This window comes from Eurypyga helias, unplaced genomic scaffold (genome assembly GCF_000690775.1).
Source record: "Eurypyga helias isolate BGI_N326 unplaced genomic scaffold, ASM69077v1 scaffold557, whole genome shotgun sequence".
Classification (NCBI taxonomy): domain Eukaryota; kingdom Metazoa; phylum Chordata; class Aves; order Eurypygiformes; family Eurypygidae; genus Eurypyga; species Eurypyga helias.
Genome location: NW_010260849.1, coordinates 1 through 13,609, shown reverse-complemented (window position 1 = coordinate 13,609; position 13,609 = coordinate 1). Strand labels below are relative to the sequence as shown.

The 13,609-nt window shown below is 35.8% G+C and overlaps 1 protein-coding gene across 1 annotated transcript in view; it reads left to right on the top strand.

Annotated features, from left to right (window-relative positions):
- The window catches only part of LOC104512237 (G2/M phase-specific E3 ubiquitin-protein ligase-like), an 8,972-nt gene extending 368 nt beyond the window's left edge, over window positions 1–8,604 (top strand). Inside the window, exons 2-9 of the mRNA XM_010155153.1 lie at window positions 1,588–1,712; window positions 1,809–1,938; window positions 2,612–2,737; window positions 3,882–4,192; window positions 4,857–5,038; window positions 5,160–5,332; window positions 7,580–7,779; window positions 8,372–8,604. Coding sequence (XP_010153455.1) covers window positions 1,588–1,712; window positions 1,809–1,938; window positions 2,612–2,737; window positions 3,882–4,192; window positions 4,857–5,038; window positions 5,160–5,332; window positions 7,580–7,779; window positions 8,372–8,604 — 1,480 coding nt within the window. The remainder of the gene's footprint in view (window positions 1–1,587; window positions 1,713–1,808; window positions 1,939–2,611; window positions 2,738–3,881; window positions 4,193–4,856; window positions 5,039–5,159; window positions 5,333–7,579; window positions 7,780–8,371) is intronic.
- Window positions 8,605–13,609: the final 5,005 nt, after the last annotated feature.

Sequence of the window (13,609 nt, the reverse complement as noted above, 5' to 3'; positions counted from 1 at the left end):
CTCCCCTATCGGCGGTGTCCCTGAGGGGAAAAAGGGAGAGGTGGAATTGTGGAAACCCTCCAGGAGATAAGTCACGATGTATGGGGGGGCCAACAATATTAAGTACAGATAGAGGTAGATTACCCCTGCCAGCACCAGCAGCACACAGAACAGCCTGACCAAAGCCCTAAGCCTGGCTCGCACATAAAAAAATCAAGGTAATCAGTAACACATAAGGCAGCAGATCCTGCCGTTTGGTCAGCAGCCTGAAAAGTCCCAAACTCGGCGCCTGGATCAGCCACCACTATGTTGTTTTCTCCGGGCTTGTCACACATGATCTGTTTCTGATCTAAACTCTCGACCCCACGTTGGGTGTCAAAAAGAACTATTGTGGTTTAGCCCTGTCGGGCAGGTAAAGTGCTCTACCACCCCACCCCTCCCCCCCTCTCCACTCCCAGTGAGGAAAAAACCAAGGGAGGCTTGTAAGTAGTTAAGAACTATTTAATTATATAAATGAAATTTGTGGAGTTACTAACAATACTATTGCTAGTAAGTAATTAAAAGAACAGGAAAATAGAACAAATGATACAGGATCTCACCACCCGCGGGTGGACACAGCCGGGTTCCAGAACAGCAAGCAAAAATAAAACCAAAGCCCCGAGGAGAAAACCCTCCCTGAGCCCGGGAGCCGAGAGGAGGAGTGAAGAAAACCTCCAACCGCCCTTTCCCAGAGCAATTTCCTTGACAAAAGACGCTAACCGTCTGCTAATCACCAACCGCTAGGTCAGGAGAAAGAAATGACAGCGCTGGGGAGAGGGGGGAAAAAAAAAAATATAAATAAAACGCTGCCAGCTGGAACCTCCCAGGCGACCCCCTCCCACCTTCCGTGTCCAGCTTCTGCAAGCTTTCTCCTGGCCCGCTCCCAGCGCTGCCGGTATGGGGGTACAGTGACCACTCACTTGATGTATTATGGAATGAAACAAAATCTTATAAACTGGCCCTAGGAGAGCAGCTCATCGCTGCCTGGGACTAGGACAGCATCTCAGTAATTACTTTGCCTTTAAGAGTTGTACCTTTAGGCTTCCAGTATTTGAACTAATATCAGTCAATTGTTACATTGTATGTTTCAGCAAAATTAAAGAAATCTGGAGAAAAAGAACTAACAGAAACTTATGCACAGTCATTAATGAAGAGTCTTATTCATAATGCATAAGAATAATCAGATATGCTCCATTAAAAAAAAGTACCATTTGGAGAAGCTGAATGGTGGATACCCCTAAAATGCAGAGGATGTTGCTGGCTAGCAACATGAGGACAAAATATTGGCTGCAAGCTATTGACTAATGGCAGGCAGAACACTAACTCATTAGCTTCTTTCAATACAAGGTGCTGGAACATAAGTAACTTTTTTTTTTTCTTGTTGAAGCTAAGAACTGTGAGTACATCTCTTCTGAAAAAAGTTTCTCTTGATTATATACAGTTCTACCAGATCGATAAAATTATACTTTGTTAGTTTAGTGTCTGGATTACACTTAGTGATGAATATTCTTTGTTTTAACTAGCCTCATTTTTCTGTCTAATTCTAAGTACCTAAATTTTTAATTTTAGTAAATGGGAAATAAAGCGTTGTCAGTGTTGTGGCTCCCGTGGAACTCATTTGGCCTGTTCATCTATAAAGTCATGGGAGGAAAACTGGGAGTGCATGGAATGCAGAAGTATCATTGCAAAATCAGGTAGAGTTACAGATGTGACTGTAACTTTATAAATTTTAATACTATGTATTTCACATCTAAAAACTTTGACTAAATTATATTAATTTAATCATACAGGGAACTATAGCAAACGGAAAAAGCATTCTTTGACTACCTCTGAAAAGACAGATGGGACAACTTGTTTGCTGGAAGAGCCATCTCCAAAGTGCCCTCGGCAGTCACCTGGATCTCAACGCAATTGTCTTCAGTGTGTAATTTTCTGTTTTCAAGCAGAAGTTGATTATAACATAAAATAGTATTTAAACGTGAGGAGGTGATGGCTAATTCCATAGGAGAAACTTCTTACGCTGAATTGTAAATTGAATAAAATTGGAGTAAATTTTAGGGATTAAATCTAAGTCATGAACTCTAAATTTGCCATAGTTCTTTGCATTTGGTGGTATGTAACCAGTTTTAGTTTGATAAAATTAGATCTTTGTAGAAGGAGTCTTAACAACTCAGAAGTAACTTTGAATGTACAAATGGCAAAACCTAAAGCTGCTTATCAGTATTTTTTTGCATATTAATAGTGTGCTAGTAATCTAGCTTAAAGAGATGTTTATATAATAATGTTGTCCTCTGCTGTAATAAAACCTTTTCAAGTCTGTAGAAACAAATATTTTTAGCTTTCACTTATTGTATCAGTCAGGATTTCCATCTCATGTATGGGATGTAACTCAAAACGGATCGGAAAACTACCGTGTAATAAACTACTGAATTATTTTTTTAAATTGTAGTTCAGGCACTGATGGACTTCATGTAATTGAATATGCAAATGAGATTCAATACTGAAATAGGGGGAAGTTGTATTGCTACCTTCAAATAAGTGTTTATGCATTCTTCAATTGCATCTCTTCTTACAGTACTGTTTTGGCTTATAGATCACCAAAGATAATGTGCCAGAACAACTTGTCACCCTGTTCACACCTAGAGCTTCCAGCATCCAACAGAGTGACAATGTCCTTATCTCCACTGATGTCAAACAGGAACTGGTCCCAGAGAAAAAAGTATTTCATTCTATTTTTCTTACATTGAAGAGTAATCTAGCATATGGCCTTATTCCACACTTCCTACAGAACATGGTGTGTGTGTGTACATATATATACACTTACAATGGCTATATGTATTTGTGGGTATATATGGTCACTGAAAAAATTGAAGGAGTACACTGAGGAGCTGAAGCCATAACTTGATAAAGGCTTCTGCTGTTTCTAAGTTCTAGAGGGGCTGAGGAGAAAATAATGGTACCTATTAGAATTTCTAGGTTCATTAGTGAGGGGGATCAAACCCCAGAAATGCATGTTTGTCCTTATGGAAGCATGGTAAGCCATTCTTTAGAAAAGGGGGAATAAAAAGAAGCCTATTTATTTTATTCAGATTGGTCATGTCCTGAATTTTCAATGTTTTTGCCACTTGTACCATAGGAATAGTTTGTGATTATGCTAAATCAGTGGTAAAATAATATGTTCTAATATAAAATATTCCGTTTAAGGATACAAAATTCTTAGTCTTCTTGCGAGTACTTAATTTATGAATCCTACCTGTAATACATGCTAAAAATTCTGATAAGGGTATTAGTTACTTCCAGTAGATAGGGTATTTGAAACAGTTTTGGTTTCAAGTTAAAAAACCAAAGGTTTTACTTAGACTGGTGTCTTTTTTTTTTAAATAACTGCAATATTTCTCCCTACTAAAATATATTTTTTATTATAGTGACAAAGATTAAATATTAGTGAACAGTTGACAGTGTATTCTAATTTGATTGCAGAGCATCTCTTTGAAGAGCTTATACCATGTTTATGTTAATTTCTCACTTGTTTCACATTGATCAAATGTAAAATGAGGGTGTGAGGATTGTTTGGCACTATGTTAGTGTAACTGATTTAAGAAAATAATTATTCATTTTATGCCAAGGTAATTATTTCTACCTCCTTTTTTCTACTTGTTAGAGGTCCTTTAAAATTACCACATTACAGGGTTAAAATTTGAAGAATCTACACCAAATATTTTACTTCTATAATTTAGCCAATACATAAATGTACTAAAGTGTTTTTAAGAGGTGCTTTTCTTAGTAGATTTTAGGAAGTTTCCTATATAACTTGCTAATTACTAATCAGATTTCATCTGAAAATACATGCAATTTTCTTGTAGGTATTTAAGAAACCAGAGAATGGAAGCTTCTAATATACTGAAGGAGTTAAAGCTACAAGTTAATACAAAAACCACAAGGCTTAACATCAATGCAGATAACATCTGGAATAGTACTTTGAAAGGGTTTAGACAGCGCAACTTCAGTCCTACAAATACCATTGAAATAAAATTCACAAACTGCAAAAATAGATCAAAGAGAGATACTTTTGCTGCATCAAAACGCCATTTCTTCCAATTATTAATGCATCACCTTCAGAATTCATCACTGTTTGAGGGCTCTTCTGCAAAGAACTTGTCCCTTGATTTTCAAGGTAATTAAATGCTTTCTTCAAAAGTACAATAAGAACTATGTAACTTGAAAGATTTTACAGCGAATATGATTGTCAGTTCACAATTGTAGTCCCGATGGATAGAAATTGGTTCTTGAATTTTCTTGCTATTCAGTTCCAGAGAGGGTGGGGTGCAAATTTGTAATGACAAAAAAGTGATTTAGTTGAAAAAGTTGATGAAAACCAAGGAAAAAATGTAGCATATAATTAGACTTGGAACTTTTAAATTAAAATGTATTTGTTCTCTGCAAGTGAATTTCTTTCTTCCTGACTCACTTTATGTTACTTATTTTCCTTTCCTCAAATTTCTAGAACGTTATCTCTGATAGCATGCTCCCTAAAGACCCAAAGTTAGCTTCTTTGAGTTCTTACGCTTCAGAACTAAATGTGCATTGAGTACAAACTGGAAGAGAAAGTTACATCTCCTCCCAAACCTTGATAGTGGCTGAGGAGTTTGAGTAAAAGAATATTGTAATCCTATGTAAAAAAAACTGGTCTTATCGTTTCAACCAGCAGGAGTTGGCAAATCTCATTTATTGCATCTCGTAAAGTAAGAAGGAATTGCATTAGGAGACTTTCTATACAAAGTTGAGAATAACAGATTATTTTTGTGCATATGTAATAAATATATATTTTTCATTTGCAGCTGTAAAAGAGAATCTTTATTTTGAAGCTGGTAAGATGATTGCAGTTTCTCTGGTTCATGGTGGCCCATCTCCTGGTTTCTTTTCCAAAACACTGTTCAATTGCCTTGTCTATGGTCCAGAGAATGTGAAGCCAGCTTTGGAAGATGTTGCTGATGTTGATGTTGCACAAACAATACAAATGGTAAATAAAACTAAATTTATTGGCAAACTCTTGTTCAAGACTGTATTTGGAGCTAAAGAAGGTCTTATTCAGTATCATTTTACACACATGCCAACTTCCTAACATTTATCTTCTGATACAGATAAAATATGCAAATAGTCTGCCCAGCCTGCAGTCTGCAATACACAACTCTTACGAATTCCTTGCTGCTGCTGGATGTTTAAGACCTGTAACAGCTCTATGTGATAAGAATATGCTGGTGAATGACATACTGATCCATCATGTAATCAAGAGAATTATGTCACCCTTAGAAAGGTTTGTTTTGTTTGTTTTCAAACTAACTGGATTTTTTTCAACACTGAAATACTAAATAATATGTTGCTAAAACTAACTTTCACATGTTCTTACTTATTCCCCATTTAAACCAAAAAAAGGTACTGTAATTTTCAGTGGATTAAGTAACAACTGTTAACTAGTTAGTTAGATTGAAAGACTGCAATTGTTTGTCCACGTGTCTGCTCTGTTCCACTTCTCCTTGGTCACATTCCTTTCTCAACCTTATGAAGAGATCAGATTGACAGTTGTAAGCTATAGCATGACAAAGATCTCTGCACTACAAAATTTCTCTAGCTATAACATTTTTTTCATTTTTTTAATTCAAAATTGCTCAAATTTAGAATCTTTAAATTTTAGATGTGTTAAACATATGTTTAGAATTTAAATGAGTTTTCCAGAGTTCTAATTAGGGAGTTTGTGTGTGCCATTAGGGAAGGCAATACTGTGCACAAGTATAAGTTGGCCCACTTAAAATGTAAGCATTACATTGATGGTTCCATGAGTTAGTGATGACTTCACTAGCTGGGAAAGTTGCAGCTGTTGTCTGTTTTTTGAGTGCTCTGATGTTACTTCCAATTTGCATTCTTCATTTGCTCAGTAAAAAGGCATTGGATGCTAATTTTTCCAAAAAGTATAGTTGGATTTATACTTAATATGTTTATGATGTTATCTTTGACAAATTTAAATCAACTGAATTTCCAAGAGCTATGAAAAGCTAATTTTGAATGTGAGGATTTTTTTAACAACGTTGAAAGTAATTAGCCTTTCAGTCAAGGCCCTCTTGGTTGAAATACATGCCACTCTGTGGCACATTTGACCATTGAATATCAAATTTTAAAACTACCGATCAATTAAAAAGTGAAAGGTAATAAATAGGGTGTTCATGGGAAAATGTGATTTTGTGCATTTTTGGAGATGGGTTTTATGTGCAAAAGTGAGTAGAGCAAGAATTTGCTTGTCAGTATTAATCACAGAGTAATTAAAGAGTTAGTTACTTTAATTGTTAATGTTGACTGTACACTTTCAAGATGTGTTTTCTGACTTTTACTGATGCAGTCTATTGATCTAAGAAATGATGAGTAAACAAGTAAAATTTTAATTCTGATTTAACATAGTGGTCAAATTGTAAAGCTGGGCTTTTTTTTTTTTTTAAAAAAAAAAGTCAAATCACAGAATCAGACTGGGGTGTAGGTTGGAGGGACTTCTAGAAGTCATCTTGTCCACCATCCCCTGCTCAAACCAGGCCACCCAGAACCACTTGCCCAGGACCATGTCTGGAAAGCATTTGAATATATCCGTGGATGGAGGAGACTCCACAACTCTCTGGGCAACCTATGCCAGTGCTCGGTCATCCTCACAGTGGAAGAAGTGTTTCCTGATGTTTAGATGGAACCTCCTGTGTTTCAGTTTGTGCCCATTGCCTCTGGTCCTGGCTCTGGGCACCTGTGAAGAGAGCCTGGCTCTGATGACTATGCTCAATCTCTTCAGATTCTTCTACACGCTGAGGTTCCATCTGAGCCTTCTCCAGACTGAACAGTCCCAGCTCTCTCAGCTTTTCTCGTAGAGTTATGGTCTAGTCCCTTAATCATCCTAGTGGCCGTCTGTTTGGGTGTCTCCAGTATGTCCATCTCTCTTGCACTGGGGAGCCCAGAACTGCACACAACATGTGGCTTTACAAGTGCTGCGCAGAGGGAAAGGATTACCTCCTTTGACTTGCTGGCACCAGGATTCCTAATGCAGCCAAGGATATGGTTATCTGCATTTGGCCCAGGGAGAAGTAATAGCATGTAAACACATGCAGACTGCAGAAGCCAAGTGAAGACTATCTTTTAAGGCACCTTATTTTGCCTAGGGACAAGGAATTTAAACTCTTTTCTGAAGTGGTATTTGTTAGAAAGAATTTCAGCATGTTCTTACATAAAAATTAAAAGTAAACCAGGATCAATTACTAGGGGATAGTTGATTTCTGCATATCACTGGTATGTCTTTCATCTGCCCAAAAAGCCCCACCAAAACACTTCAGTTGTTAAAATGAGAATTTAATTAATTTTCCAAGGTTAAAATAAAATGTGATTACTGTGTGCACCTTATTGATAAGACTTGGAGACTGCAGATGGGGAAATCTTACTGTGTCTGGTCTTAGAGCTTTATAAAATGGTGAGTACAATTAGTCACCTACTGGCTTTCTGATGCATGTTTGCTTTCTTTATTTTCCCTCTCTCCTAGTTTTAGGCAAGGTTTGAAAACTCTTGGTGTGCTAGAGAAAATGCAAATGCATCCGGATGCGTTCTCTAGTATATTGTGCCACAAACCTGAAAGACTTTCAGCAGAAACCATTTGTGATCTTTTTACAATCCATTGCTCATCGGATGTAAATGAAGTTGAAGGTGCTGATTTTTGGATGGGTTATTTGCAAGATGTGGAAAGTAAGTAATTTTTTTTTTTTTCCCCTTCCCTGTTTAGCTGCTGGTATACATACAGGGTTTGATTTTTTTTTTTTTTTAAGAGTTCAGTGGGGTAAATAAATGGATTTTGAGGTCACTGCTAGTTCCTAATTGTTCCCTCTTCCTCTTCTTCCTTACTAATTATAATTTCTGAAAATATTGACCTTTTATAATCAAACTTCAGAGGGATAAATATCTGGAATACTGGTACTAGAACTCCTGGGAGTTTTTTAAAACAAAACCAACCTGAGTGGTACAGAAAAATCTTTTAATTCCCTCTCTTCAGCTTTGCTGTGAACTTACTAGGTTGTGTGTGTGAAAAAAAAGATTGAAAACAGTGGTCTCTTCTTGCAGAAGACTGCATTTTTTTCTATTAAGATATTTCAGAACTAACCCAAGTGCTTTTTTCTTGATAAATTTTTTCTTATTTGGCCATATAACTCATTCAGCATATTGATCTGGGGTTTCCTGATCTCAGGTGGGTTTTTTTCTTCTAACTCTTAACATGCAGGATAATTATTTATGAGGGTAACAGACAATAAATGATATAACCTAATCCTATTTTTTTTTTTAGGTGGTGAGTCTGTAGTGACATTGGAGGACATTCTGCTCTTTGTAACAGGTTCTTTTTCCATACCGCCCATTGGTTTTGATCCTGAACCTACTATAAAATTTTTGCATATAAGTTATCCAGTTGGAAACAGACTCCTTAATTGCTTGGAACTCCCTATAACAAAGACATACGAGCAGTTTAAAAATAAAATGGAGGTTACCATCAGAAACACACTAAGAGTTGAAAGAGAATAAATATTTTTGCTACTAAACTGGATGTTGGAAGCTTCAATTTTCTGCAGAAACATTGCTCGCAAATTGCTACTGTATTTTTAGACAGCATGCTCTCGGCCTTTTCACACTTTTCCCTCAAAGAAATGCTTAAAGTAGTAATTTTGTAAGATGGAAAACAATTTTCAAATGAAAATACACTTTATCTGTTGAATAATTTTCCTGTTTGAAGTTGGCTTTAAGAGCCAACAATCTCTTGCAGAAGTACTTTAAATGTCTACTTTTGCCTTGGACACGTATGAAATGTTACCGAACTAACATTCTAGCTGTTTCCTACAGGTAAGTATGGTTGTATTACATACTTCAGTAACTTATTTATCAAAGTCAATTCAGGTACATGTTGATAGAGTCTCAAGTAAAACTGTGATGCAGTTCTTCAGTTCCATGTATATTTTTTCAGTAATTGTTTTTATATTGATGATTCAGTTACGTTTTGATGATTCATAAAAGACTATGAAAGTTAAGCTTGGAGTTTTAAGGTCATTGTGGTTAGTGCATTAGAATATGATCAAGGTCTGGAGAAAACCTAGGAAAAATCATAAGGCACAAGAACAAAATCTGGTTGAACTTGAGTTTCTGTTAAACAAAATCTTTGACATTTGCACATGTCTGCATTCTACTGTTATGCATTAGTTTTTAATTGTACATATAGCCAAATTAAAAACTAGTTGTAAATCTTGAAAATACAACAGTAAGTGTTCTTTCAAAATTAAATGTAAGAGTTAGACTTAATGTTACTGAGCATGATATTATAAGAATTTGTTTCTCATTAGAACTTTGTCTTCTATGGAAGTCAGTACTTTCATAGGAATATGCACTAAAACTACTTGTTAAACTAAAGGCAGTCTAACATCAAGCCTGTCATAGACACTTTTCTAGCTTTTAGTCTAAACTCTTCAATTGTAGGTGCATTCTGAGCAACTTCAACTGTATAAAATGTATTTTAATTCTGCAGTATTTGTATAAATACCATTAAGCCATGAAAGATAAGTAGTGAGATTCCTACATTGTAACACTTTAATGTTACTAATACTTCAACTATGAAACTAAAATTACATTTAAGTAGAGGGTTTTTTTAAATGTATGCAGGTCTCTTGAAATTATTGTTTCCCTCCCTGTAGGTTTGGCCACCTATACTGTCCTAAACATAAGTTGTGCTACAGATTTTTGTAGATAGAGGTAAATACAGATATGTATCGGCACTCTTCAAAATACTGAAACATGATCATATGCTTTTTTATTAATATAGCTTGTTTTTAATGGAAATACAAGCAGGATTGCTTTCCTTCTGAATGCTTTGCCAAGAAAGTACATCCACAGTAAATTTATAAATAGATAGGTGTTTCTAACCAAAAATAATCTAACTGATCTGGTTCCAGGTTCTGGTTTATGGTTCATTGCAAGTGTTCTTCTAATTAACAAACTGTATTATTAAATGCTAATTATATAGCAGTGTAGTGCAATTCAAGAACTGTTGAAGTGGCAATCAAGATTCACTAAATTTGAGGCCATACTATAAAGGATTACAGACAGAGAGTCAGATAGGTATTTAAATTACACAGTACATTTAACAGTATATAGGTATCAAATCTTTCTTAAACTGCTACAGCTTTTCTTTCTTTCTTGATCCTGGGAGAGGGGCTGATTTTTTTTATATACAGACTGATTTTCATCACTGGGTAACAAAAGCAGACATGCCACTTTTAATTTTTTTTTTTTTCCCAAAGCCTCAAGTAAATTATTGGAAGGCATTTCTTACACTTTCAGATAGCTAAAACATTCTAATCTCATCAAAGTCCTGTCATTAGAAATTTAAGAATATTTTAAATTAAGGCAAGGGTAGTGGTGTTTTTCTGGTTCTGAGCCAAAAGCATATTAAAGTCCCCTTTAAAATAGATTTATGAGCTCTTGGAGAATGTAATTTCACTGGTTTATATACTACATATTTTCTCATTCTCTTCTGATTCTTTTCTCCCATAATAGTCCATGTTCTTCTTTGCATAATTGTCACACTCCCAGTAACTTCTTACCCTTCAGAATGGTCTGTTACCATTATAAGGAAGGTGGTTTGTTACAAATTTATTTGCATAATAAGGATTTATGTTGTATGTTCTTATTTTTAAAATATAGCAATGAGTATCCTTACTTTAAAAATGAATGGTGTACCCAGTGCAGTATTCCTTTTTCTTGCCTAGTTAGAGATAAATGTCTTCTGTAATGTTATTTTTCTGTATGGGAAGCACAGAACTTACAGAACTACCAAGCAGAGTGTGGATAATTTTAAAGGACAGTTCTTGGGGTTTTGATACATGCAGTGGCAAGGAAAATTGTTTAGAAATTAGAACTAAATTCTTTTTCTAGAACTTCTTTTTTTCTTTTTTTTTCTATAATTTCTTTTCTAGAACTAACTTCATTTTAAGATCTTTAGTGGAAAAAGAAATATGGTAATGTGAATTTAAGGTTTGTATCTGAGATAAAAATAGGGTTCATACCTTGTATTGCTTCTTAGTTTTGAATTCAGCAGTTGATAGGTTTTATATAAAGGTAGAACTAACGTATTTGTCAGCTATAAGAGAAATGTTAAGTTAACTTTAAAACTATCTGCTGTACAATGCTATATCGAAACATGGAATCCGTAAAATCCTCTAGTCTAATATTGCTTGAAAAGATTTTTATTACACAGAACTTGTTCCAATTATCTAATACTGGTTTGCACACATTTGGCACAAGTTGTCTTTCCTTCTGTTGATTTAATCGGCTCTATGTAGACATTCTAATATAATCCATGATATATTCAATTTGTATTCCTAAATGATACTATGGAGAAAAGCGTCCTCTCTTTTGCTAATTTTCAGCATTTATTTATATAGACCAATCTTAAATTTACTCTAACTATTCATTAAAATCCCATTGATTAAGCTGATTTCCAATGCATCAAAACACAGAAAGGTCTCTTGTCTGGAAACTGTAAGAGCAGTTTCTGTAGCTATAATAACAGGTTTTTAATGGCTATAGCAGGTCACTGAAGTGCAATATTATTGGGTAGTTTCCATTGTATATAAACTTTAACCTGAGGCACATCTGGAAATTAGGGAAGTTGTTTAAGTATTTCTATAATGCTAGGAGCGTAATCACATATACATTAGCTGTTGTGTAGTAAATAGGTTTTTAAAGAAGTTACGTGTTTTATAAGACTTGTCAGGGCCACAAGAGAACTATTGCAGTTCTCTCCAACTGCGTTTGGCCAAAGAACTTTACCCTGCAGTTTCTGTATTGAACCATAAGCTTCCATCTGGAATTAGCATGTCAAATAAGCTATTTATTTTCCAGAGTGATCATTTTCTAGTGAACAATAATAGATGAGTGTTAGTGGGTTTAGTATGGGCTCATTAATAAAGCAAATATAATACCCTCAAGTATTTTAGATCTATGTTTGAAAAACCAAGGGATAAGAAATTTCTGACTTGCATTCACCTATGCAAAGAATTCTTACAAGAAAAAGCTGTTAGCATATTTTAGCTCACGTATGAGTGAGATCTAGTCAAAAGGAGAAGAAATATCAGTTTATACTTAAGGTCTAAATCATGGTGTGCTGTGTCTTGACTTTTCAAAAAGATGTTCAGTCTTGGGATTGGAAGACTGAAGGATTTTGAGAGGCAAGAGGTACATTTAAAATGCGGAGTATTAGTCATTAACTCATATTTTGCGTGTGCGTTTTGAAAATAGTATAAAGAAATTCTCATTCAAGTAGAAGGAAATCAGGCCTGGAGGTTACAAAATATGCTTTTAAAGTTTATCTTGATTCTGCATTATATGGTAAAGCATTTTAAAGCTCAAGCTTCACTGTTTTTTACTTTAAAGGGAGTTGCTAGTTGGATAAAAGAAATTAAAATGCAAAAATATTCTTAAATGTCATCATACAGAAAATCGTTGTCAAAATATTAATGTTTGTTAAAAAATAATGCAACGTTGATTTTCTTATTGCATAACAATGTTATTTTAAAACTTGTGGCGATTAGTATATTAGACAAGAAAGTAGAATTTTGTAAATACTTTTGGCTCGAACTGCAGGATCAGTGCCTGGAATGTTGCATCTTCAGGCAGCATTATACTTGGCAGGTGTAGCATCAGTGTTGAAATAATCGATAATTGTGGGTAATAACTGTCATGTATATGTTCAAAGTGCAATAAAGGGTTAAATTTTTGTTGGAATAAAATATTTAAGTTCATTGTGTTTATTTTGGCGGTTTAATGGGTTTTAGCTCTAGTGTTACCCTTATTTTCTGTAGTTTCATTCATGTACCTATATACACTTTGACATACAGCTATAGCAAGTTTACCCAGATAGGTTTGTGTCCAGAACTGAGTTAGGGCGGATATCCTTCCTGCTGCAGGATTTATGTAACCCAAGGAAGGCTGCAGGTTGGCGTGTGCTACCTGAGGCTGAGAGAAACAACTTTTTTTTCCTTCTCAGTAATCCACTGGGACTCCATGACTTCATTTGTAGCTAGCTGCCTGGTTTTAGAACATTCGTCCTTTTCAGTGTTAATCGAGATGCCTCGGAGCTGTCCTGGTTGCATTTTCCAGGGAGCGTTTTCCTTTTCACGTGTTTCTTCGCTTTCAAGTTACCTCTTCATGAAAATTCATTCTGGGGGGAGAGGAAAAACTGGTAATGCAACTTACTGCTGGCACAAGGTAGAAAAGAGCGCACCCCCTTGTTCTCGGGAAGATCCCAACCTGGCCTTTTGATCTCAGCTGGGGAAAAGCACACACAAGCCCGAAATTTAAATCATACCGTGCCGATTCCTAGTTACAGAACCCTCGAGGACGGGGGGCCGTTCTTGCCTTCGGGCGGGAGGCACAGCAACTCACACACATACACCCCAGCGACGGCTCGCCGGCGTGGCGACAGCGGGATTCCTGGGCCGGCGGAGAGGGTCGGGACCAGCCGTGCGGCGAGGGCACCGCA